Here is a 22,682-nt window from a genome sequence, read left to right as displayed (position 1 = left end):
TTTACATTATATACTTATGTGAGGTCGAGGTCGGTTTTATTTCTCAAGAACTACCAACGATGACGAACCAACTTCTTATTTGCAAGGCAGTGGATAGTTGTGGAAGAGTGCTAGAGTAGAGAGGAATGATATTTTGCTCAGTGTCAGTTCAATAAAAATATTATTAGTGGTTGAAAATTATTTCGAAATTATTTTTTTAACATAATTTAAATAATATCCTAAGGTTAATAAGCCCACTTTAACTATCTAAAAAGTCATTTAGAATCGCAAACATTTAGCCTATGAGTGTTTAGAATATTTGCGTTGTAGACCACAATACATTCTGCATAAAAAGTATTGACAGGTATGTTACGTTTTTTTATCTAAATATAAATGTGTCATGTTCTAATTTCCAATAAAAATTGTATAACTGATTTACATCAGACGCTGATTATAGACTAGGCCTGTTGCGTAAGAGTTTCAATAAGTTATAAGCCCAAAACATATGTTGAAAGTTATCTAATTAAAATGTTGTAATATTGGCCCAAAAATAAAGACATCTCTTAACTTAGTCTTTTATAAAGGCTACCCTCAGTCTAAGAATTTTGTCTAAGACTTGTATCCTAAGAGGCTTAATAAACCTCATCTTTTAGAAATAAATCAGGGTTTGCTATAGTCCGACACACAGACTATTAAACAAACCTATTTAAGGGATCAGAACTTGGTTTTCAACACTTTGGATGGATAGCTGCATAGAGATATTACAGCGGGTGCTGCTTAGGGCTCAATTCTCGCAACTGACCTCTGGAACATCGACCGGATTCTACGGATGAAAAAGCCTCGGGAGACTTTTCACGTTGGTTAGGCCTATACGATATGGCTGTAATTATAACGGCAAAGAATATCGATGAGCTGCAGAGGCTGTTAGCCTTGTCCATGGTCAAGTGATGAGGTGGATGGATGATCATAGCTTGTCTTTGGTGACGGGAAAAAGACAGAGATTGTGCTTCTTACCAGACCGATCAATCCAAATTATACAGCTTCCGCTTGGCCGGGAAGTGAGTGTCACGATACTTCGCTGTAAAGTACTTGGGAATGAGATTGAATGTCCGGCTCACTTTCCGGGAACAGATAGTTTTTTGTGACCGAGAAAGTGGAAAAGATTGTGGCCAATTTGAACAGGCTGATGAGGAATGTGGGTGGACCAGATGGCAGCAAGCGGCGGGTGCTGATGTCTGTTGTTCACTCTGTTCTTCTTTTTCGGATGTGAGACATAGGCAGAGGCCCTTCAAAAGATACACTAAAGGTCCAATTCCTATCCTGCGGCTGCAGCCACGCGTTTAGAGCCGTACGGCTCGAGTCGCTTGTCTCAGTTCCTATGCCGCGACTCCCAAGATTAGTGACTAGTGCTATTCATTGCACTCTTGACCGTCATGGAATAAGTATAGTTGGCAGCGAATATATTACTTGGAGAAGAGGAGGAAAAGGAAATATTAATGTGCTATGTAAAAAACAATGAACAACCTAATCCATTGTTCATGGTACGGCAAAAAAAAGGGATAGTAGCCTATTCTCATTCAGAGACATCTTCTCAAAGTACCTATTGGGAGTTCTTGGGGTTGAATACGTATAGGTGGTGAGGAACCAGTTCCATCATCTATGAAGGTACACACCTCAAACTCCGTATGTTAAAACTATAAATTTGTTACAGCCGTGCGGCTGAAGCGACTGAACTGCTCACGGAGCAGTCCAGTTGCGACGGCTGTAGACGCTCAATAGGAATCGGGTACATTTGATTTGCATTAAAGCAGTCATTTATTTCAGCCGCGCGGCTAGAGCCGCACGACTAGAGTTGTAACGTCTGTAAAGAAAAAGAAAAAAAGAATAAACAATCTTTACTTAATATTTACTCATTCTAATCAAATACAAAATTAATTCACACCTCTATGTAATATAATTTCGATATTCCATAAAGGTGTGAAAATAACAAAAAGTTGCCCCCTGGTGGGGTTTTAATGAATTTAATTTATATTTAATTGAACTCATGAGGACATAAAATACAAATTACAGAGCTGCGCAGTGGAATTAAAGATGTTAAATGTGGGCCCTGTAATTAAATACCCCAGAAGTCCATTAAGGGGGGATCGGAGAGATCTGATTAGCTATCCTCCTTCACACTTTCTTCAGCTTAATCCTAACACTTCTTAAAAAACTAATAGATGTGTTTATTTGAACACTCCATGAATTGAAATGTCTGTTCAGATGAAAGATTGTGTTATGAATTGATTTCTCTGTAAAACTGTAATAATGCAAATGATAAAATATTGAAATATTGATTGAAAATATTTATGAAACTGTTTGTTCAGAAAATATTGATCAAAGTATGACTTCAAGATGTTAATGTACACTTGATTCGGTGAAGCTGATTACTCTCATGGATTCACCAACTTTATATTAAAAATGTAATATGAACTTGTAAAACTTGATTGGTAAAAAATATTCATTTATAAAAATGAGATCATCAATATTCTTTGTGTTTATACTTGTATACTTCTTTCAGTTAAGCCAATTACATCTTAAATTATACCAGTTTGATATTAATAATACTAGCTGAAACACAGGCAAATAAAAAGATGGTGATTTGTAAAAATACTGTATAATGAATTGAAACTGTGAGCTGTGATACAAATTAAACATAAATAATACTATTGCCTAATGTACACAACGTTTAATATTTTGAGAAAGAGAGAGTGAGAGAGTTGATTGTTAATTTAAAGTTCAAATTGGTGGTTTTTTTATCTTAAATCTGCAAAGTCTCGGGAAAACCTAGCTATGACAACTTTATTTGTTTATTTTAGGTCATCAGACTCCCCAAAGATGTTAGTATTATTGTCAACTGGCCAGTTTACAATTTCATGCAACAGGGAACATTATGCAGGTTTGTGATCTACATCACTCCTTGCTGATCAATGCAACGGGGCCAATCGACTACTGAGTCGATTACTTGATTCTTTTATTTAATAATGACTCTTTATGAAGTTAATGGGAGTCTATCCTCATGACCCTTTATCAAACACTAGCTTTCGACCGAGCACTCTGTTACCCCCCATTTACGTTACACAATCAAACTCTCACTATTAAAAATGTGATACTCTGTTCAAAATTGCTACAATACAGGAAATACAAAATGTTAAGAATAGTAATACTGACGATAATAGAATTTGACCTTTACATAGAACACAAAAATAATAATATCACAGATAATCATTGCTCTTAAAATTAATAGGCTAGGCCTACTTCAATAATTTGATATAATAAATAATCTTCATTTGACTAGAATTTCTTATACAACTTAAATTCTTTGTATGATTTGACAAAATTTAATGAAACATTTTTTCCTGAATTCGTGACCATGTGCTTCGACATGCCAAATAAAACATGAGTTATTCGGACCAAACTAGACATGATTTCTAACTTGTAAAACGAGGGGTACACATGCAAAATGGCAGATTGGCAGGACTATATTAATACTAAAACACAAATAACACAAAACATTTACTTACGTACACATGTCGACACATTTACATTCACACTGACAAGAGATTCACACGGCACGGTTCGAGTGTAGTGTTCCTCCGCATTACGTCATGTTGGACTGACTTGTCCATTGCCTGGCGCGGATTTTAAATCTTTTGCATTTAAAAATCGGCACACGTCGCAGGATAGGAATTAAAAGGACCTCAAGAAGAAAGATGGCAACGGTCCAGAGAAAGCGCTCTAGCCTCGGTATATTGTACAGTGGAGGCTCAGCGGTCCTCGTAGTTGCAGGAGTTTCCCATTGATCTTCTTGATTTTGAACGGAAGCGGATCTTCGATGAGAAAGGCGATTTGAGCCGTACTGAAGCCCGAGAATACACTATGGAAGACTGGTGATATCGATGGGAGGAGGATGAACGAAGAAGATGGACGGTGAGACTCATTGGAGATCTCCAAAGTTGGGTTGAGCGAGAGATGGGTAGACTTCTATCTGACTCAACTGTTCACCGAACACAGCTGTTTCGAGCCTACCTTCACAAGATGAGGAAGTTGGAGCCCAGAATGTCGGTATCATGACTCCAACTATGATGATGTAGGCCCTACAACATACCTTTTTCCACTGTATGTGGTGGGAAATCCTCAGAAGGAACCACAAAACGGTGGTTGGACCGGTTTGGCCAGACACACTCGTCCAACTGATGTTATCCAGTCCTTAATTGTGGAACGCTGTTTTTGCATTTTCCAGGGGAGTGCTAAAAGTGAGAATAGAACTGAACAGCTGTGATGCACTTGTGCAGCTGAACCATAAATATAAACGAATAAAAGTGACTATTGAAATTTTGTACAGTAGGATTCTTATTTGACTAGAATAATTGACAATTTAATAATACCAGATGAGTCATAAAAAATGTATAATAACCCAACCTTACATAACCGCCGCAGTGGGCTGTAAGGGTGGCTTCCGTATAATGCCTAAGTACCCTAAACATTAACCACAACATTAACATTAACGAGACAATAAAAATAATAAATGGTTTGTAAAGTGATCCCTAGTAGTCTGTTCCCATGGCTTGACTGCAGTTTTGTTCCCAAGGGGCAGTTTCCTTCAGGTGCTGAAGGACATAAAATTTCATTCCAGAGGAAGTCTTTAAAGTTCCGTTATAATCCATCGAAGTCACACATTCAAACAAATAACAAACAAACGGACGAACACAATAAATAAACTGTTGTAATGTTTATTTATTATTTTTGTCTGAAATTTGTTTGTGTGACTTTGATGAATTTTTTAACTTTGAAGACATCCTCTGAAATAAATTTTTATGTCGTTCACAGCCTGAAGAAGTTCCCTTTGGGAAAGAAACTACAGCAGCCAACTGACTACTAGGGATCACTTTGACAGTAGACTATGGGGTATTTAAACCATTATTTATTACTATAGTTGGATTAGTTACTATATTGTTGTATTTATTGTTTTCTCGTAGCTTGTTACTGTTCTGAATTGTATTACATTTGCATCTTGTTAGTTCCTTTAAATTGTATCTTTATCAATCATCTATGTATTGGCGTCAGCCGTTGAAATGATAAATAAATAAATAAATAAATATACCAGTGGCTTAACAGTAAAAATGTTTGAATATAACATATCAGCCACTCAATAAATAAATAATTCAATAAATCAATCGATCCTCTCCTGTTAATACTGACATTGTATTATTTGCAGGTCAGATTTCAAAATGCCACTCTTTGGAAAATCAACTAAAAGCCCTGCAGAAGTTGTGAAGGCTCTAAAAGAAGCAGTCACTGCTCTAGAAAGGGGAGACAAAAAAGCAGAAAAGGTTTGTTGAACGTTTAAACATGTAGTTCTTTTAAAATGTGTGCTTAAAGGATCAAATCAGGATCTTAGAAAGTGTACCAATGTTTTTCTTAGAAATTATGTCTGTTGCGGCCATTTACGCTGCAACATTGTGCAAGTACGTGACTTGCAGATACTGTGATAAGTTAGCCATCCAAACCATTACAGTCCGAACCAACCAAAGTCCAACCGAGTATGAATTTTCCAAAAATTCTGAGCTAGCAGTAGTTAAATTAAAACAAATTATCCTCAAAACAATATAAAACTAGATTTTTTAGGAGCGAATTGTTAAAATTTTTGAACTCAGATTGTAGCACATGTTATAGTTTTCATCCGTTTTTGTTGATTTGTACTTGCAATTTAGTTGTTTAGTAATATTAGATACTCTTGTGTCTGATACACCAGCCTTAAAGCCTTACAGGGTTAAAATTCAGTCTGGAACTAAATTGAAATCATGATAGTTTTTTACTCTTAAAGTGTTTGGGTGGGTTGCTAGGTGTAGTAGTCTATTCAGTGTGATAAGCTCCATATTTATATCCTCTTTTGTTATAGGCCCAGGAGGATGTGAGCAAGAACCTGGTGCTCATCAAGAACATGTTGTATGGTACCAACGATGCTGAGCCACAGACTGACATCATTGTGGCTCAGTTGGCCCAGGAGTTGTACAATAGTAACTTGTTGCTGATGCTCATTCAAAATCTCAGTCGAATCGATTTTGAGGTTAGTCCTATTTTTCTATTAATTGAGTATTTTTTATTTTGAAAAGAGTTGTTTAGCCTCCGTATTACTATAAAATGGTTTACAATACCTGCAAATAGTAATCCTTGATTGCTGTAGTGGCAACTAGGTTTGGTCTAACCTAACACCTAACCTAACCTAGGTTTGGTAGTAAAGTCTAGACTTTACTTCAGCCTCATGTTCGCTTTTGTCAATGTCCCTTAATTTATTTTGTGTTTTTTTTAAAGTGTGTCTGATTTATGTTTCCTTGTTTCGTGTGTGTGTGTGAGTTACTTATTAAAATCCTGCTGACAACCTCCAAATAAAGTGATTACTTGACACTTTGTAGGCTTGATGATGGTTCAGATTAAGAACCAGAACTAGTGGCCACTACAGCAACCAAGAATTACTATATTCAGACATTGTAAAAGATTTGTTATTTTGAGTATTTTTACTTGCAGTTTATGTTGTTACTTACTATAAATAACAAATTTAGGTTTTAGTTATCTGTGTTAGTGTTGTATTAATCTGTTGTAGTTTAATTTAACTATATCTGCTTTATGCTTGGAAAGATTGAGTACTTTTCTGATTAGAGAATGTCAGTTCAATGTGAACTGTAGGTTTACACTTAACTAATTACAATGGATTCATCCTATAATTACAATTAAAGCCACCATTTGTTAAATCTGTTAATCCAAAAGCCAACACATTCTTGTCATTTTGAATATTGCTCCTGTTTTGTGTAAACATGTAGGTAATGAAATTGTACATGAATAAATGCTTATTCTTAGGTTATCTTAATGATAACAGCTGTTAAGAAATTACATTTATGGAATTTTTTCAGGGTAAAAAAGACGTGGCACAGGTGTACAACAACATTCTACGACGGCAGATTGGAACCAGGTCCCCTACAGTGGAGTACATCTGCACCAAACCGGAGATTCTTTTCACCCTCATGAACGGGTAGCTCTTGAATTAGATTTCATATTGATAAATTATTTTTATTATTAAATGGTATTATTGTATTATTACTAAATTATCGCTGTCAAAGCTAAGTCCAGCCCAAGTTATCATTTAGGGTTCAAGTTAATCATTTTTTCCAAATATTCTAAGCCCTTGCTTGCTATAAGTAGACACTATACTTATATGATTTGATCTTCCAAAAAAATAATTTTCATATAATTTTAAATCATTTATAACAGATACGAACACCAAGACATTGCTCTCAACTGCGGTACGATGCTGAGAGAATGTGCAAGATATGAAGCTCTTGCGAAAATCATGCTTTATTCTGACGACTTTTTCAACTTCTTCCGATACGTTGAAGTCTCTACCTTTGATATTGCCTCAGATGCTTTCTCCACTTTCAAGGTGAATTTACTTAAGGCTTGCTTACAGTAGTCGCAGCTAGTCTGGCCGCGCGGCTGCGCTAGGGCGGGGGGTGTAGAGGGTAGTGTTAATTGCTCATTACCAAAAACATCTGGCCCACACGGCTCTCTGGGGTTGTTCGAGAGCGCTGTCTTCATGGCTTTGGCGTGGGGAACGGTTAGTACACAAGGGTCCGCGCGCCCAGACTAGCTGCGACTACTGTACTTATGAAGGTTTGACTTGTAACTGATACTTGCTGTCACATTTAGTCATAGGATTAAGTATAACTACAAATTAGTTGAAACACTTTATGTTACCAGTAACTAGAGGTGTGCGGATAGTGAAATTTCATTTCGGATCGGATCGGATATTGGGAGGTTCGGATTCGGATATTTTCGGATTCGGATAGTTCGGCGCAGTTAATAATAAGCTGCATATGCATTTTTAACCTATAAAGCATACACTGTAAAGCTGTGTAAATAAACTTAAATGACGATTTTGAATTATAGAGTTTCAAATTAGCCACGTCCACAGTTTTCTCTCTCTTGAAAATCACAATTCACAACATTATTTTCAAAAGTTGGTTGCTTGAATTAAGTACACTAGCAGCCGAAATCTTCACACAACACTTTAGCTCAGCAGGACTGATGTCAAAACGTTTGGGCTTGTTTACTTGAGGTTATGTTTTATGTTGTTTCCTGGTTCTCACAAGACAAGGATTTCTATCTCAAGTTTACAGTAGAACCTATTTAATCCGAACTATTTTCAACTAATTTCAGTATTTTCACATTGTATTTCTTACGTTTTTGGAACGGATTATTGGCCTTAAGTGGCATTCTTGGGGTTTGCCAAGTAGCCTATAGAAAACATCACTAATGCACTAAGCTGGGCTCTAGATTTGATAATGTGGCAAGTTAATCAGGGCAATTAAGCTTTAAAACTCTGTGAAATGTGTGTATCCCTGAATTTATAAATTTCATTCAACACTTTCACTGCCAAACATAATTCAGTAGAACCTTGATGAACCGAGAATTACACTAGCCTACAGCTTCATTGCCCCAAGTAAAATACCAAGATAATTTTTAAAATTGTATTTGAATAGTATAATCTTAGTTTGTTAAAAATGGATTGTATATTCAACAATTATTGCAGTCCATTATTGTTGTGCAGTATAGTCCGAAATTATTGTTTTTGATTTTTAACATCACAGTTCATTTGAAAAATTAAAGTTGAAGCAGCCCAATGTCAAGTCACGATTGTGCAATAGTTTTTTACAAACTTTCTCCAGACCACTGGGGAGGGTCGGGTCTGATAAACCGTCTATTGTCTACCCCCAAGACGGTTCAACCCTTATTAGTGCCGCTCGGCTGCACTCAGTGGGGAACCCAATACCATAAATACAAATCAATCTTTTAAATGAATAAAAATATTTGGTAATAATTGTTTTATTGGTATTCACCTTGAAATTTCAATAAATTTTGTGTAAAATTTGACAAAAATCGGCCAATTTATTAATACAGTACCAATAAAGTACATTGGTAATTAAATAATAGGTATAAATTAACCGATTTTCATCAAGTTTTACCCCCTGCTGTGCGCTATGTCACAACAGCTGATAACGACATGGGTGATTAGTAACCATGGCAACTAGGCAACTTGTTGAATGCGTGATGAAGGGAAACCCAAGAAATAGAAGAACAAAGAGAAAGTATAATGACATTGTTATCTTTATACCCTTTTTACAATTGCTGTTATTGTTATTATCTTTATGTAAGATTTTATGATTTTGTTTTATAGGTTTATAAAATAATTCTTTTTAACCACGGGAATATCAATTTATAGTTTATCAACGTGCTTCTCTTCTGAAACAGCAATACCGGATGCATAATAAAGGTCAATAACCTTAAATATCATGATTGTGCAATATTGTATTTTGATGTTGAAATTAAAATCATGACAAAAGTTTGTATATTTCCCCTGGTCCCTATCATTTAATCATTCAATATACACAATCAATGCTAAAATCGTGGTTAGTTCTAATTTTATTTTCGATTATTCATAGTTTCTACACAATAAGACAATACAAAGTCAAACCGGGCAATGAATAGATACCCGAAAAATAACGTATCTTGTCCTGTGATTGGAATACCACTCGCCAGTCCTTTAGATTTAGGGAAGTAGTGCTGGTCTATATATAGCTTCAAGGCCCATATTATTTTTTTTTAATTTCAAATTGATTTTTTGTGCTTATTTTTGAGCCTATTTTAATTTATGAAGGGATTATGCACATCTACAGGAAATATATCTTTCTAACAGTACGTGTAGATTTTCCCTGTGATGCACACAAGCTGGGGAAAAAAGGTTTTAAAGAAACATGCTTACCTATTAATATATAGATTATTTTACTTATTTACTGAAACAAAGGCTAATTAATTATTAGTTGATTGCTAGATTTGGAATGTCCATGAAGAACATGATGATTCAATGAAACATAATTGAGCAAATGACAAGAGCTGTAATGAGCATTTTAAAATTAAATTTAACCTAATTTTAGTGTTGTCCATCTAACGTTTCACTTGGATAATTCCATTAGTCAGCTAACCCTACATCATACATAGACTTGACAATATTTTTATGTACCAATATGATAAGATGTATAAACTAAATTCTGTTGGTTTATCCATTCATTTTAGGGATGTCAGAAATAAAAATTGATTGTTGAATTGATTTCAAAGGGCTAAAATGTTTGTTTTGATTGTGGACCTCTGCTCATGTTGATTATTTTGTCCCAGGAACTGCTTACAAGACACAAGATGCTATGTGCAGAGTTCCTCGAGCTCAACTACGACAAGGTCAGTGGAATATGTTTGTACCAAAAACACATTATGAAAACAGCGGGATTGTCTTACTGATAAAAAATAATCGAAAATTCATATAGGTAAACTGAAGCAGAATGTTTGGAACTACTAGCGCCTTAAACAAAGACTCCAAGAGTCTGTGAGAAAACATATTTTTTACAACTGAAAAAGGAGCTAGTTGTTTATAAAATACTATGTTCCATGTGTTTATATGTACAATGTACTTAAAAGTATTTAACTCAGCTACAGTGGACCCCTCTTAACCAACCTCGCTTTAACCAATAATCGGATTATCCACCTTGGCTTGTAAAATATTACAGTTGGTTTTAACTGACCTTGTTTTGAGAGCAGTTCAACTTAACCGCTGCTTTCTAGGAATCTCGGCATTTCCGCTCACACGCTCGGTGATGGGAACTATGCGCTTTACTTTACCTGATGTTACTGTATAAATAAACATTGTGTCTTGTAAAAAAATGGTTGCTTGCATCTTTTAATTTTGACAATAGGTTCTGCACTTAACTTACAGGAAGGAAATTCATTTTTTTTTAATCTACAACTCTTACACAATTTTTTAATACAACTCTCGCGATTTTCGAGGAATTTGTCATAGCGTGGTACAAGATTTTAGTTTACCCTCCTCGTAGAATGTTGCTGCCTGTGTAGTTAACCATGAGGTAACACGTTCTTTCAGCTCTTCATTGCAGTTTAACCGCTGACGCCAAGAAAAGACTTCAGATTGCAAAACAAATGAAAATCGCTTGGAGCAAGGTCAGGGCTGTACGGAGGATGGTCAGATACGTCCCAGGCAAAGCCCTGGAGAAGTGTCTTTGTCACAAATGTGGTGTGTAGTTGAGCATTGTCATGATTGAAAACCATTCCTATCGTTAGCATTCCTCGGCGCTTATTCCGTATTGCGCGACTCAGTTTCCCGAGTGTCATGCAATAAACATCTTTATTTATTGTTTGGCCTGGTGGCAAAAAAAAGCAATAAGAAAAATGCCTTTTCTGTAGGCTACCAGAAAATTGTGCACATGACCTTTTGAGGCATCAAGATTTGCTTTGGGTTGATTGTGCCTCCATTCCATTGATTGACGTTTGGTTTCAGGGGTATCATAAGCAACCCAAGCTTCATCTCCCTTGACTATCTGCCATAAAAATGTATCGCCATCCTCAGGCCCACTTTTATAAACGGGCAGACTGGGCATATGCCTAGGGGCGCCGGTGGTTTGGGGGCACCCAGCGGGCGCCCTCAAACCATCACCCACCAGCACTAGAAAAAAGGGGGCGCTACTCTTGGGTTTGCCCATGGCTCCACTGACCCTTAATGCGGCCCTGGCCATCCTTGTCATAGCGAGTAAAAAAATCAGGTGCCCTGCCTATTTGATGGTTTTTGTCCCGTTCAGAAAGGGTTTTAGGCACCCACCGTGCGCAAAGTTTACAAAAGTCAAGTGTCTGGGGACATCAAAACGAAAAAGTAAATCGGTCCCAGGCCTAGGTCTTACCATGCCACCTACATTAATATTAATAGCTACTTCTCTATAGTGAAATTCGCTAAAACACAACTTTTTTCCTCTGCACAACTTTGCACCTCCCCTGCAGCAGCAAAGATTACTTTTAAACTATGCATCTGTAGCTATGCGTTTCTGTGTAGTATTAGTGTGATAATATTCATGATTGACTTGCTGATGATTGATGACTGAATTGGTGTTGACTCCTTCAGGTGTTTTCGCACTACCAGCGACTCCTCAACTCTGAGAACTACGTCACTCGGAGGCAGTCGCTGAAGCTCCTCGGCGAACTGTTGCTTGACAGACACAACTTTACAGTAAGCAGATATTTATGTTGTAATTTATACATTATTTAATACATTATTTAATGATAAGGAGATACTTTAACGCTTTGCAGTCGGTTTGGCAGCCCCACTGGCCTATTCCTTGATGCAATTTGTAGAAAAATGGTCTACACATTAGCTGTCCAGTGTCAATATGTGGTTGCCTTTCTTTAAGCTTTATCTGGCTAGCCATCACAACAGCTTCATCAAAGATTTAGGCATATTTTTTCACCTAATATTTAGAAAAAATAAAATAAAATTCAATGTAAAAATATAAACTTTAGCTTGGTTTTATTTATGAAGTAATGTGTTTAAATGGTGATAACGATATTTCGTATTCTGATCAAGTGAGTAGAATGACTTTTTTCCTGCTTGGTTTATTACTTTGTAAATCCAAGTGGTTGCGGTAAGCGCAGTGCTGTATGGCCAGTGACATTGTGATTGTTCTCCTGCTCTGCCATCCTGTCAATATTTCTCTGTGTTTCTGACTTTGTCCATTTACATTGAACTGTCATTATATTTATATTGGAGCAAAATCAATGGATACTCTGTTGGTTTAATCGATTATTTTATAGTAGAATAGATTACAGAATAGGACTGGCCTTTGAAGAAGTAGGGGATGCAACGTTGCCACATCATTCTTGCCTGGTGAGCTGACTTTCACATTAGAGCCTGGCATCCCTCTGCCTCTAATCTCCCACTTGTATTGTAGTTCAACACTACAAATTAATATAGTAATTTTTATCTTGGTGGTATCGGTTAGTGTTGTTAAATTTTTATATCGTATGGAACATAAAATTCATCCCATACATCATAATGGTTTGATTGTTTGCATAGTTATCTTCAAAATGGTTTAAACAGCCCTCAGATTTAGTTTTTGAAAAATATATAAACATTAAATGAAAATAAATACATAGTGAAAATATATCTACTCGTCCACATCGCGTACTATTGTATTCATTGCGGGGAATACAGCTTGCAGGCGATTTATTGACAAAACAAGGGGATTCAATCGAAACGCACAGGTCGGCTGACGGGCAGAGACTGAGCTTGTGGCACACCTTGGCAACAGTTTCTGAAAGCTGATTGGATGCCGCTTGCCTTCGCCTACCCGACTCAAACTGGTTTTGGTCCTATTTGATAATTTATTCGATTATAGTTAAATGGTTTTATTGGTGTGTTTGGTGCCATGAATAAGATGGTTTTTCGTAAATTGAATTCATTCTGCAAATGGTTGCCTGATTTTATTTATGAGTTGTTTTTTACGACAACATTATTTACTTACTCACCTCTTTGTTTACCTCTACTTGCACACTTTCTTAAATACTAAAAGTGACTCAATGTATTTTTTTTTTTTCATTTGAGATAGAATCAAAATATTTATAATACTGAGAAAATAAAAGAAAATAGAGACAAAATATGATATTTGTTGTAATAAATTGCCTAAACTTGGGTCCTTGAACACTAAAATATCCATATCAGGTATTCCATGCCCCCTAACCCCCTAGTAAGTTTGTGGCAATAGTTATTTGTGCAACTAGTGAGAAAAGTGAGCAATTGACTCACTCGAGAGAAATCCTTACTCACAAGCCGTAGGCGACTGAGGAATGGTTTCTCGAGTGAGGCAATTGTACTTTGAACTCGAGTTGCACATTATACTTTTCCTACAGTTACCATAAAACAAATAAATTGGTGAAGAAACATAACCTATTTTTACACAGAAGTGAACTTTTAATATAACATTTAACGTGAAGTGACAAATACAACAGTACAACAGCTGACCAGCTGATTTACAGCCAGTGCTGCCAACGTATTTCGCGCGCATACGACGTTGCCTGCATGTTAACGCGCTCACTATTTCGTGCCGTCACGTTGCAAATCTGGAGTGAGACAAAGTAATTAGAGTGAGACAATGTTAACATTGTCTCACTGATGAGCGAATTGGCCACTTTACTTTCTCAAATCAGTGAGAGAACATGTACATTGTTAGGTAACTACAGGAAAAACATTGAATAATTCATGCACCCCCCCCCCCCCCCAAACAATTAAACATTTAACTCCATCTCCATCCATTAGTTTCTTTCACCAGCTTGAAACTTTCTCTGTTGGAATCACTTAAGAGGAGACGTAGATAAACATAATGTTTACCATCAAACCATGTGAATGTTGGATTCCTGTGTTTTTGTTTAATCACTAGAAAATCATTGTTCTGTTCATAGGTAATGACAAAGTACATTTCTAACCCAGACAATCTCAAATTGATGATGAACATGCTGAAGGAGAAGTCAAGAAATATCCAGTTTGAAGCTTTCCACGTCTTTAAGGTAAGTACTATTGTAGGTCACTAAAAGCACAGAAACTTAAATTACATTAGCATTCCGCCATTCCAAATTAACTGGGACCAATCCCTTTTCAGATTACCAGTTCAGAATTTGAGCAACTTTTCTAAATAAATACCAGTAGAACCTCGAGTATGCAGCCATAACACCAGAGAAGATGACAATTTTGCTGCAACATTTAAGTGTATTGATTGCTTTTCTGATGTTCAGGCATATATAACTAATTTTGCCAATGTTTGTGGTTGTTTTAATACCTTCCCCGCAGATTTTCAGGATCTGTATGTTACAAACAAGGAAGTACTTCGAACTAATACATTGGAAACCAATACAGCAGCTTTATGAGCAATGATTGCAATTTACAATACCCCCGCCGCAGCAAACCTGCAGACTAAGCGAATTTCCATTTGACTGATTGGATTTACACTGAACTGTCTACTTAAAAATATAGCATTTATTCCCGATTTAAATAGAATTAGTTTAACAAGTACTTAGGTTTGCTGCATCAGGGAGGGTAAAACTGTTTTTTTTTTGTAAAATGTTAATAGTTAGTAAGAAATAAAAACATTTTCCAAATTTGATCAAAATATGTTCATAAACAAGCAAACTACAACAGTTTACTCATTCTCCATAAGAATAACATGGGAATTTTAAATTTACAATTTTTTGGAATTTTCTCCGTAACCATTAGGCGCATAATAACGCTTCAATATACTAAATTATTTGTTTTTTTAAGCTCTAAAAAATGGTTTGGAAATAAATTGCTAAATTTTATGTTTTTTGGGTCAAAAATGGGAAAAACCTATTTTTACCCCATAAAACCCCCCGTAAACACCCGTTCCCATGGTCCGATCATGCTGGATCGCGAACTCGTTTGAATAAACGTAGGTTTACACGTTTGTACCAAATTTCATCAAAATCGGATCATTTTTGCTCGAGTTATCGTGCTGACGGACACATATATATATATATATATATATATATATATATAAATATATATATATATATATGAATTTGAACAGATGGTGTTTTTGGCCTCTAGGGACCTCAAAACGAAAAAAAAAATCGGTCCCGCGTCCAGGTCTTACCATGAGTACTACGGTAATAGCTTATTCCCTATATGGGAAATTCGCTAAAATGTAACAAAGTTGCAAAGCCAATATAGAAAAGCCTTATATTGTGTCCATGGTGGTCTAAATGCTATGCAGGATGATGAATAAGCTTAGTTTTCAAATTTAGTTTGATTTGCTAAAATATCAATCATCCCTCCATAGACTCATAAACCACCAGGTATATTGGAAATGTTTGCTAATTAATTTAGTAGAGTGACCAGATAATTGGTGCTTTTATGACACTGCTTACCTGCACTCTGCAGTTGTGCTTTGACTTTGACCGTGGTATATCACGCTTCCTACACTACACATGTGATTATTTACTGCGCAGGATACACAGCTTTATGAACTAAGCCATCTAGCTTTGTTAAGCTCGATTCAATTTGATAAAATATTGATTTTTCTGTGAACTCATAAATTACAAATAAATAATTAGTTTTTAGACATAAAACATTTCCCTAGTCAGAAATAATTCTTTTAATCAATATTTTTCCAGGTTTTCGTCGCAAACCCGAACAAACCCAAGCCCATCCTGGACATTTTGCTGAGAAACCAAGACAAGCTAGTAGAGTTCCTAACACGCTTCCACACAGACCGTTCTGATGATGAACAGTTCAATGATGAGAAGGCCTACTTGATCAAACAAATCAAGGAGTTGAAGCCTCTGCCAGAACACTAACATTAGGTAAGTCACTAATACACTTCCACATACACCGTTCTGATGATGAACAGGTTAATGATGAGAAGGCCTACTTGATCAAAAAAATCACCTCTGCCAGAACACTAACATTAGATAAGTCATCAACACTTTCCCACACAGGCCATTCTGATGAAGAACAGTTCAGTGATGAGAAGGCCTACTTGATCAAACAAATCGCCTCTGCCAGAACACTAACATTAGATAAGTCATCAACACTTTCCCACACAGGCCATTCTGATGAAGAACAGTTCAGTGATGAGAAGGCCTACTTGATCGAACAAATCAAGGTGATGAAGCCACTGCCTGAACACTTACATTAGGTAAGTCATTAATGTTCCATAGATGCCATTCTGATGAAGAACAGTTGAATGATGAGAAGGCCTACTTGATCAAACAAATCAAGGAGTTGAAGCCTCTGCCAGAACACTAACATTAGGTAAGTCACTAACACACTTCCACATACACTGTTCTGATGAAGAACGGTTCAATGATGAGAAGGCCTACTTGATCAAACAAATCAAGGAGTTGAAGCCTCTGCCAGAACACTAACATTAGGTAAGTCACTAACACACTTCCACATACACTGTTCTGACGAAGAACGGTTCAATGATGAGAAGGCCTACTTGATCGAACAAATCAAGGAGTTGAAGCCTCTGCCAGAACACTAACATTAGGTAAGTCACTAACACACTTCCACATACACTGTTCTGATGAAGAACGGTTCAATGATGAGAAGGCCTACTTGATCAAACAAATCAAGGAGTTGAAGCCTCTGCCAGAACACTAACATTAGGTAAGTCACTAACACACTTCCACATACACTGTTCTGATGAAGAACGGTTCAATGATGAGAAGGCCTACTTGATCAAACAAATCAAGGAGTTGAAGCCTCTGCCAGAACACTAACATTAGGTAAGTCACTAACACACTTCCACATACACTGTTCTGATGAAGAACGGTTCAATGATGAGAAGGCCTACTTGATCAAACAAATCAAGGAGTTGAAGCCTCTGCCAGAACACTAACATTAGGTAAGTCACTAACACACTTCCACATACACTGTTCTGATGAAGAACGGTTCAATGATGAGAAGGCCTACTTGATCGAACAAATCAAGGAGTTGAAGCCTCTGCCAGAACACTAACATTAGGTAAGTCACTAACACACTTCCACATACACTGTTCTGATGAAGAACGGTTCAATGATGAGAAGGCCTACTTGATCAAACATAATGCGGCTCACCCAAGTGCAATGTCAGGCAGCATTCAGGGTATCATCCACCTACCAAACAGTGTCCGAACCCGCTGTCTTAGTGGTTGCTGGAGTAATCCCATCAAACTTTTGGCGGCGGAGAGGAAAGCAATTTATCAGCTTCGTGGGGAGGACCATGCAAAAACAGAGGAGGGCACCCGCACCTACCAGCTCTGGCAGGAGAGCTGGGAACAGGAGACGCGGGTACGCTTGACCAGGAGACTGATTCAGCAAGTCCAGTAATGAGTTGACCGACGGTATGGTATATAATATGTGGGCTTAAGTCTTAAAACAAAAAAGCCTTATTGTTTACAAAGTTTCATGTATTGTATGGATAATATAGATTTGTCTGTTCCAGGTTGCGTTTGTGTAAGGCCGCCGCCCTCTTGTACAGTATTGCACATGTATAGTCACCACCTTCCCTCATCAGGAGTGTTACTTCTTTTTAAATTCCTTTTTGTTTCAAATAATCCAATATGATATATAGTAAAAATAGGATGATTTAACCTTTGAGGTAAGTCCGTTAATAAAATTGTTTTAGTAAATATTAGATTTAGTTATATTTTATTTATATTAAACTCCTCGGTTTTATCTATATGAATTTTTGGTGAAATCCCAACTTTGATTGTATATAGTTAAAGGTGTTGTAAAGCTGTTGATAGAAAGGTTTTGTTTTAATTATACTTTTCACAACCAAACGATTAATTTTAACATTTTGTGTTAACATTTAGACCGAGCTTGAAGGAGTTACACCTTCTCTAAGAAGTTTATTTCTGTTATTTTTTTATGTATATAGTCCAGGATGGGATGGTGGTTTAATCAGCCGTCTCAATCACCTATACTGTTCCTGGTGCTGCTAAATTTGGTTTATGTTATGGAAAAAGTTATAAGTGTAAATACTGTCGATGTTCACTTCATGAATAGTTATGTAAAGCGATCACTGATTTTATGTAATTTTATCAAGTGAATTATCTTTTATTTGTTAGCTGCTAATTGAATCCTATTTTTTAGTAATAATTTACTAGGAAATTGTTTCCTGTTTTCTATGTTGTGTTAAGTTTGATTTTAAAACATGATTTTGTTAGATTTGATATCCCACCTGGTAAAGTGTGTGGACAATTGAATAGTAAAAACTTTTCAAGATGTTTGGAGTAAGTTGTGTTAGCGTAAATTCCATAACCTGATGAAATAATTAACGTCATTAAACATTGAATTTAGTTTGTGTTCACAACAAATAATATTTTAGTAGAAACAATGTTAACTATAGATACCAGCAAATAAGTTGTTTTGTATCTAAAGTACGTTATTACTTACTAACTTTAAAGCTAGTGCAAGTCCGAAACATTCTAACATAATACGAGATAAATATGCACAATTCTTTGTGAAACCATTTAAGCTACAAACTATTTCAATGTAACGTTTCTGAATTTTTCACTGTTTCTATCAATTTTAAACTTTTCTAACGTATTTTGCTTTGTAAGCACACACCTTTTTGTTGTATAAATGTTAGTCTCTGGATTCTCTTCATGTGACTGTTTCATAAAATATTATAACAAGGGAAAAACTTATGTTAAAATAATTAAGAATATCCTTGTTCAAAATAATTATTTCAATGTATTCTGTAACATATGTAAAGGCTCAATAGTAAAAGGCTATTAAGCAACTGATGTATTACTTTGGAAAATGAATATAAAGGTTCAATAAATGTTGAAGAAATCACCAATTGTTTTTAAACCTAGATTTTTACTTATGCATGCTCGACAGTGCCTTTCCTCCATTTTGTAAAGCCATTATATTTTTGTTATAAATACTTACTGTTAGGCCCAGCGCACACGGTGTGACTGTTTTACAACAACTGTTGCAAACCAATTGCATCTGAAACCAGTTTGCGACTGAAACAAAACTTCTGTCCGCACACAGTGTGACTGGTTAACAACTACAGTTGTGTCTATTGTGCAATTACTGGAGTGTCAATTTAGTGCAGTTAGGTTGTTTTAAGGCCTTAATTGTGCTTACTACGTCAGACTCAGACGAAGAAGACGTTATTAGCTATTATCAATACGGAAGACAGCGATGGGTACTGAGAGAGCATTGGGTTCACCCTTATTTGAGTAAGAATGTTAGTACTAGGCTGTTTGTAGCAGCTCGAGCTAGTCGGATAGGAAATTAAACACTAAAAACACTCTACGACTGTTAAAATACCACCAAACACCCCGTGGTCTCATGCAACTGAAGTCTGCAACGTCGGGCCCACGATTGTATGTGACTGGTTTCAAACATATTTTGAAATCGCATACAACCAGTTACGTCGTGTGCGCTTCCCCACTGCAATAAATTGCCGAGGTCACAAAACAGTTGCACACGCAACCCAATGCTCTCTCAGTACCCTTCGCTGTCTTCGGTACTGATAATAGCTAACAACGTCTTATTCGTCTGAGTCTGACATATTAAGTGCACTTAAGGCCTTAAAACAACGTAACAGCACTAAATTGACACTCCTCTGATTGCACAAAAGATGCAACTGTAGTTGTAAAACAGTCATACTGTGTGCGGACAGAAGCTTTGTTTCAGTTGCAAACTGGTTTTAGACGCAACTGGTTTGCAACAGTTGTTGTAAAACAGTCACACCGTGTGCGCTGGGCCTTACCATACTTCATAATGTCAAATTTTGAATCATAAGATCTATTTAATTTTTGTATTTAGAGAATATTGCAATGTATAGAGAGTTTTTATTAAATAGGGGTTTGGAGGAAAAAGCACTTTTCTCAAGAATACATTATGGAGTTATGAATGGATACACAACTAACTGACATAGTAAGTTTCTAGTCTTTTCTGATTTTATAAAAGAAAAGTAGGAAGTAGAAGTAAGGAGATAGAAAGAATATTTTTCAATGTTGGTTTCTCTGTCCCATGAATATGACAGTTCCTTAGTTTTGATTAGACCTCAAAATTTCACAAACACATGATAATCCTACAAACAAAACAGTTTATTATCAAAGATCTCGCACAAATACCAATGGTTCACAAAAAAAAAGAAAAGATTCACCAATGATTTTAGGATCTGTCCCAATATACAGATTCTCAATCCTAAGACCCAGGAACAAGAAACTAAATGAGGGCTTATTATAGCTGCGCTGGTGCTGCCTATACATGTATAAATGATTCCATAAACATTACTTACTTAGGTTCTATTCAGTTTTAAATATTTTTACAAGCTGCTGTACCCATGCTTTGCACAGGAGAAAAGAATAATGCTGTTCTTTAGCTTCTAAAATAGTTTCTTAGTCCGAAATAATTCAAACAACTACTATTTATTTTATAAAAAATAACTTATTTTACCTCTTGGGTGTGGAAAAATTCTTTTCTTTGAATTCAGATACAGGGTTTAAATTCTCTAGAGAACCAAGCACAGAAAAGAGATTTTTTTATGTCCTACTTTCACATCCTAGGACGCTAGGTTCTAGCCCCGAACTGTTTTACACATTACTTGAGGCTAATCCCAGAGGATTGTGGCATCATTACATACTGGAGGTTTTGAACCGGGGATCTCGGGATCTGAAGCCCTGCGCTCTGCTACTAGAGAGGCTTGCTGTCCACAGTAGGCTACATAAGTAGCCCTCAGAGAGGCTTGCTCTCCACAGTAGGCTACATAAGTAGCCCTCAGAGAGGCTTGCTCTCCACAGTAGGCTACATAAGTAGCCCTCAGAGAGGCTTGCTCTCCACAGTAGGCTACATAAGTAGCCCTCAGAGAGGCTTGCTTCCCTCAGTAGGCTACATAAGTAGACCTCTTTGTGTGTTAAAAAATACCTTAACTCAATGTTTTAGTTAAAAAATAAAAACTTATTTAAAACTGTAGACCTTTAACACACCACTACACCCTTTGAAATGTTTCCTTAAGAGTCCTTGGAGCCTAGACATCCTAAACTCCTAAAACAATTACATAATTTAAAAATTCGTAATTTCACAGTATACTAGATTACTAGATACCGTATTTAAACTACAATCACTCTGGTGTTTAAAAAATATTTTTGGACGATAAGTAACTCTTCAGTGGCTGTTTGAAATTAACATTGCTCTTGAACAGGCAAATCTAAGATGGCCGTTAGCTTCCATGGGCTGGCTCCCCTGGCGCCCTGGAGAACAATTCAAAACTAAAATAACACCTCTTCAGGCGTAATACCTAAGAACGTATTGTATAGGTAGTGTTTGAAAGACTAATTATTTATATGATTTATAGTGACTGTAGGAAAAATATAATGTGTACTGTATCACCATCTCAAATGGCATTTGACGCATAACTCGAGAAACATTCCGCACTCGCCTGCGGCTCGTGTGTAAACATTTATCTAGTGTGCAGCAAAGTGCCACCAAATGCTCCAAAGAAAGTGCTTACTAGTAACACAAATAACTATTGAGTCGCGCGTGTATTGAGTCAGACGGGACCAGTGCAGCTATAAAGCCCTCGATCACCATATTTTTGTCCCGGTGTTGAGGATAGGTGAATCTAAGAGTGGACCCTTGAACCTTTGGTGAATCTGTATGAGGCCGATACTCCACCATACCTCAACCGTTTCCAGTTTCAACTGTACTCACTTCTCAGGTCCGGTTGAGCTAATAACGTTACCAGCTGCAGCTGAGGACCTGTCATAGTCTCCTCCTCTGAGGAACACACCACAAAGGTACGCGGTCACTCTGGAGGGTCATAGAGACTGGATTACAGAACTACATCTTGAGTCCCGGTTTCATTCGCCTTGAACACTCAGTATAGTCCAGGACCTGACTAGGGTTCTGTGTGCATGTCGTGTATAGAGAATTTTGCTTTTGCATTTCAATATAGGTGTCTTAGGAAGTGTTTTCCACTCGGGTGTCAAGTTCGCACCTGGTACGTTTTCGAGCTATGACGTCATCAAAATGGCGGCCATTGATTTTTTTAAATCGTATATTTCGCAAACTATTTGTCGGATTGGAATGATTTTTTTTTTGTTTGAAAGATAATTTTAAATGCTACCTGTTTTACATTTACACACTTGTTGTATGTTTAGTACATTCTTCGTAATTTTGCAAAAACCTGTATTTTTAAATATTTTTGAGTTATTTTTCTTTGTAACGTTTTATTGATACAATTTATAAAAAAACACCAA

General features: G+C 36.5%; 1 protein-coding gene and 1 long non-coding RNA gene across 2 annotated transcripts; both read left to right on the top strand.

Moving 5' to 3' along the window:
* The first annotated feature begins 103 nt into the window (after positions 1 to 103).
* Positions 104 to 16,292, top strand: LOC129000748 (protein Mo25). The gene is made up of 9 exons (XM_054427731.1): positions 104 to 343; positions 5,237 to 5,351; positions 5,921 to 6,088; positions 6,930 to 7,048; positions 7,288 to 7,456; positions 10,246 to 10,305; positions 12,032 to 12,136; positions 14,362 to 14,466; positions 16,087 to 16,292. The coding sequence occupies exons 2-9, from the start codon at positions 5,250 to 5,252 to the stop codon at positions 16,267 to 16,269; spliced, it is 1,011 nt and encodes a 336-aa protein (XP_054283706.1). The 5' UTR covers positions 104 to 343; positions 5,237 to 5,249; the 3' UTR covers positions 16,270 to 16,292.
* A 1,037-nt stretch (positions 16,293 to 17,329) lies between these two features.
* On the top strand, positions 17,330 to 19,260 carry LOC129000400 (uncharacterized). The gene is made up of 2 exons (XR_008491353.1): positions 17,330 to 17,440; positions 17,900 to 19,260. It is a non-coding gene; the product is annotated as an uncharacterized LOC129000400 (long non-coding RNA).
* Positions 19,261 to 22,682: the final 3,422 nt, after the last annotated feature.

The sequence above is a fragment of the Macrosteles quadrilineatus genome, unplaced genomic scaffold, assembly GCF_028750875.1.
Source record: "Macrosteles quadrilineatus isolate MER2022 unplaced genomic scaffold, UCM_ALF_1.0 Scaffold_8__2_contigs__length_117827958, whole genome shotgun sequence".
Lineage (NCBI taxonomy): Eukaryota > Metazoa > Arthropoda > Insecta > Hemiptera > Cicadellidae > Macrosteles > Macrosteles quadrilineatus.
This window is presented reverse-complemented; position numbering and strand designations above follow the sequence as displayed.

Bases quoted from the DNA above. Each gene is read 5' to 3' on its own strand.
- LOC129000748 (XM_054427731.1), top strand. From the start codon at position 5,250: ATGCCACTCTTTGGAAAATCAACTAAAAGCCCTGCAGAAGTTGTGAAG. The intron at 6,089-6,929 runs GTTAGTCCTATT...GAATTTTTTCAG, and splicing joins TCAGTCGAATCGATTTTGAG to GGTAAAAAAGACGTGGCACA. The intron at 10,306-12,031 runs GTCAGTGGAATA...TGACTCCTTCAG, and splicing joins TCGAGCTCAACTACGACAAG to GTGTTTTCGCACTACCAGCG.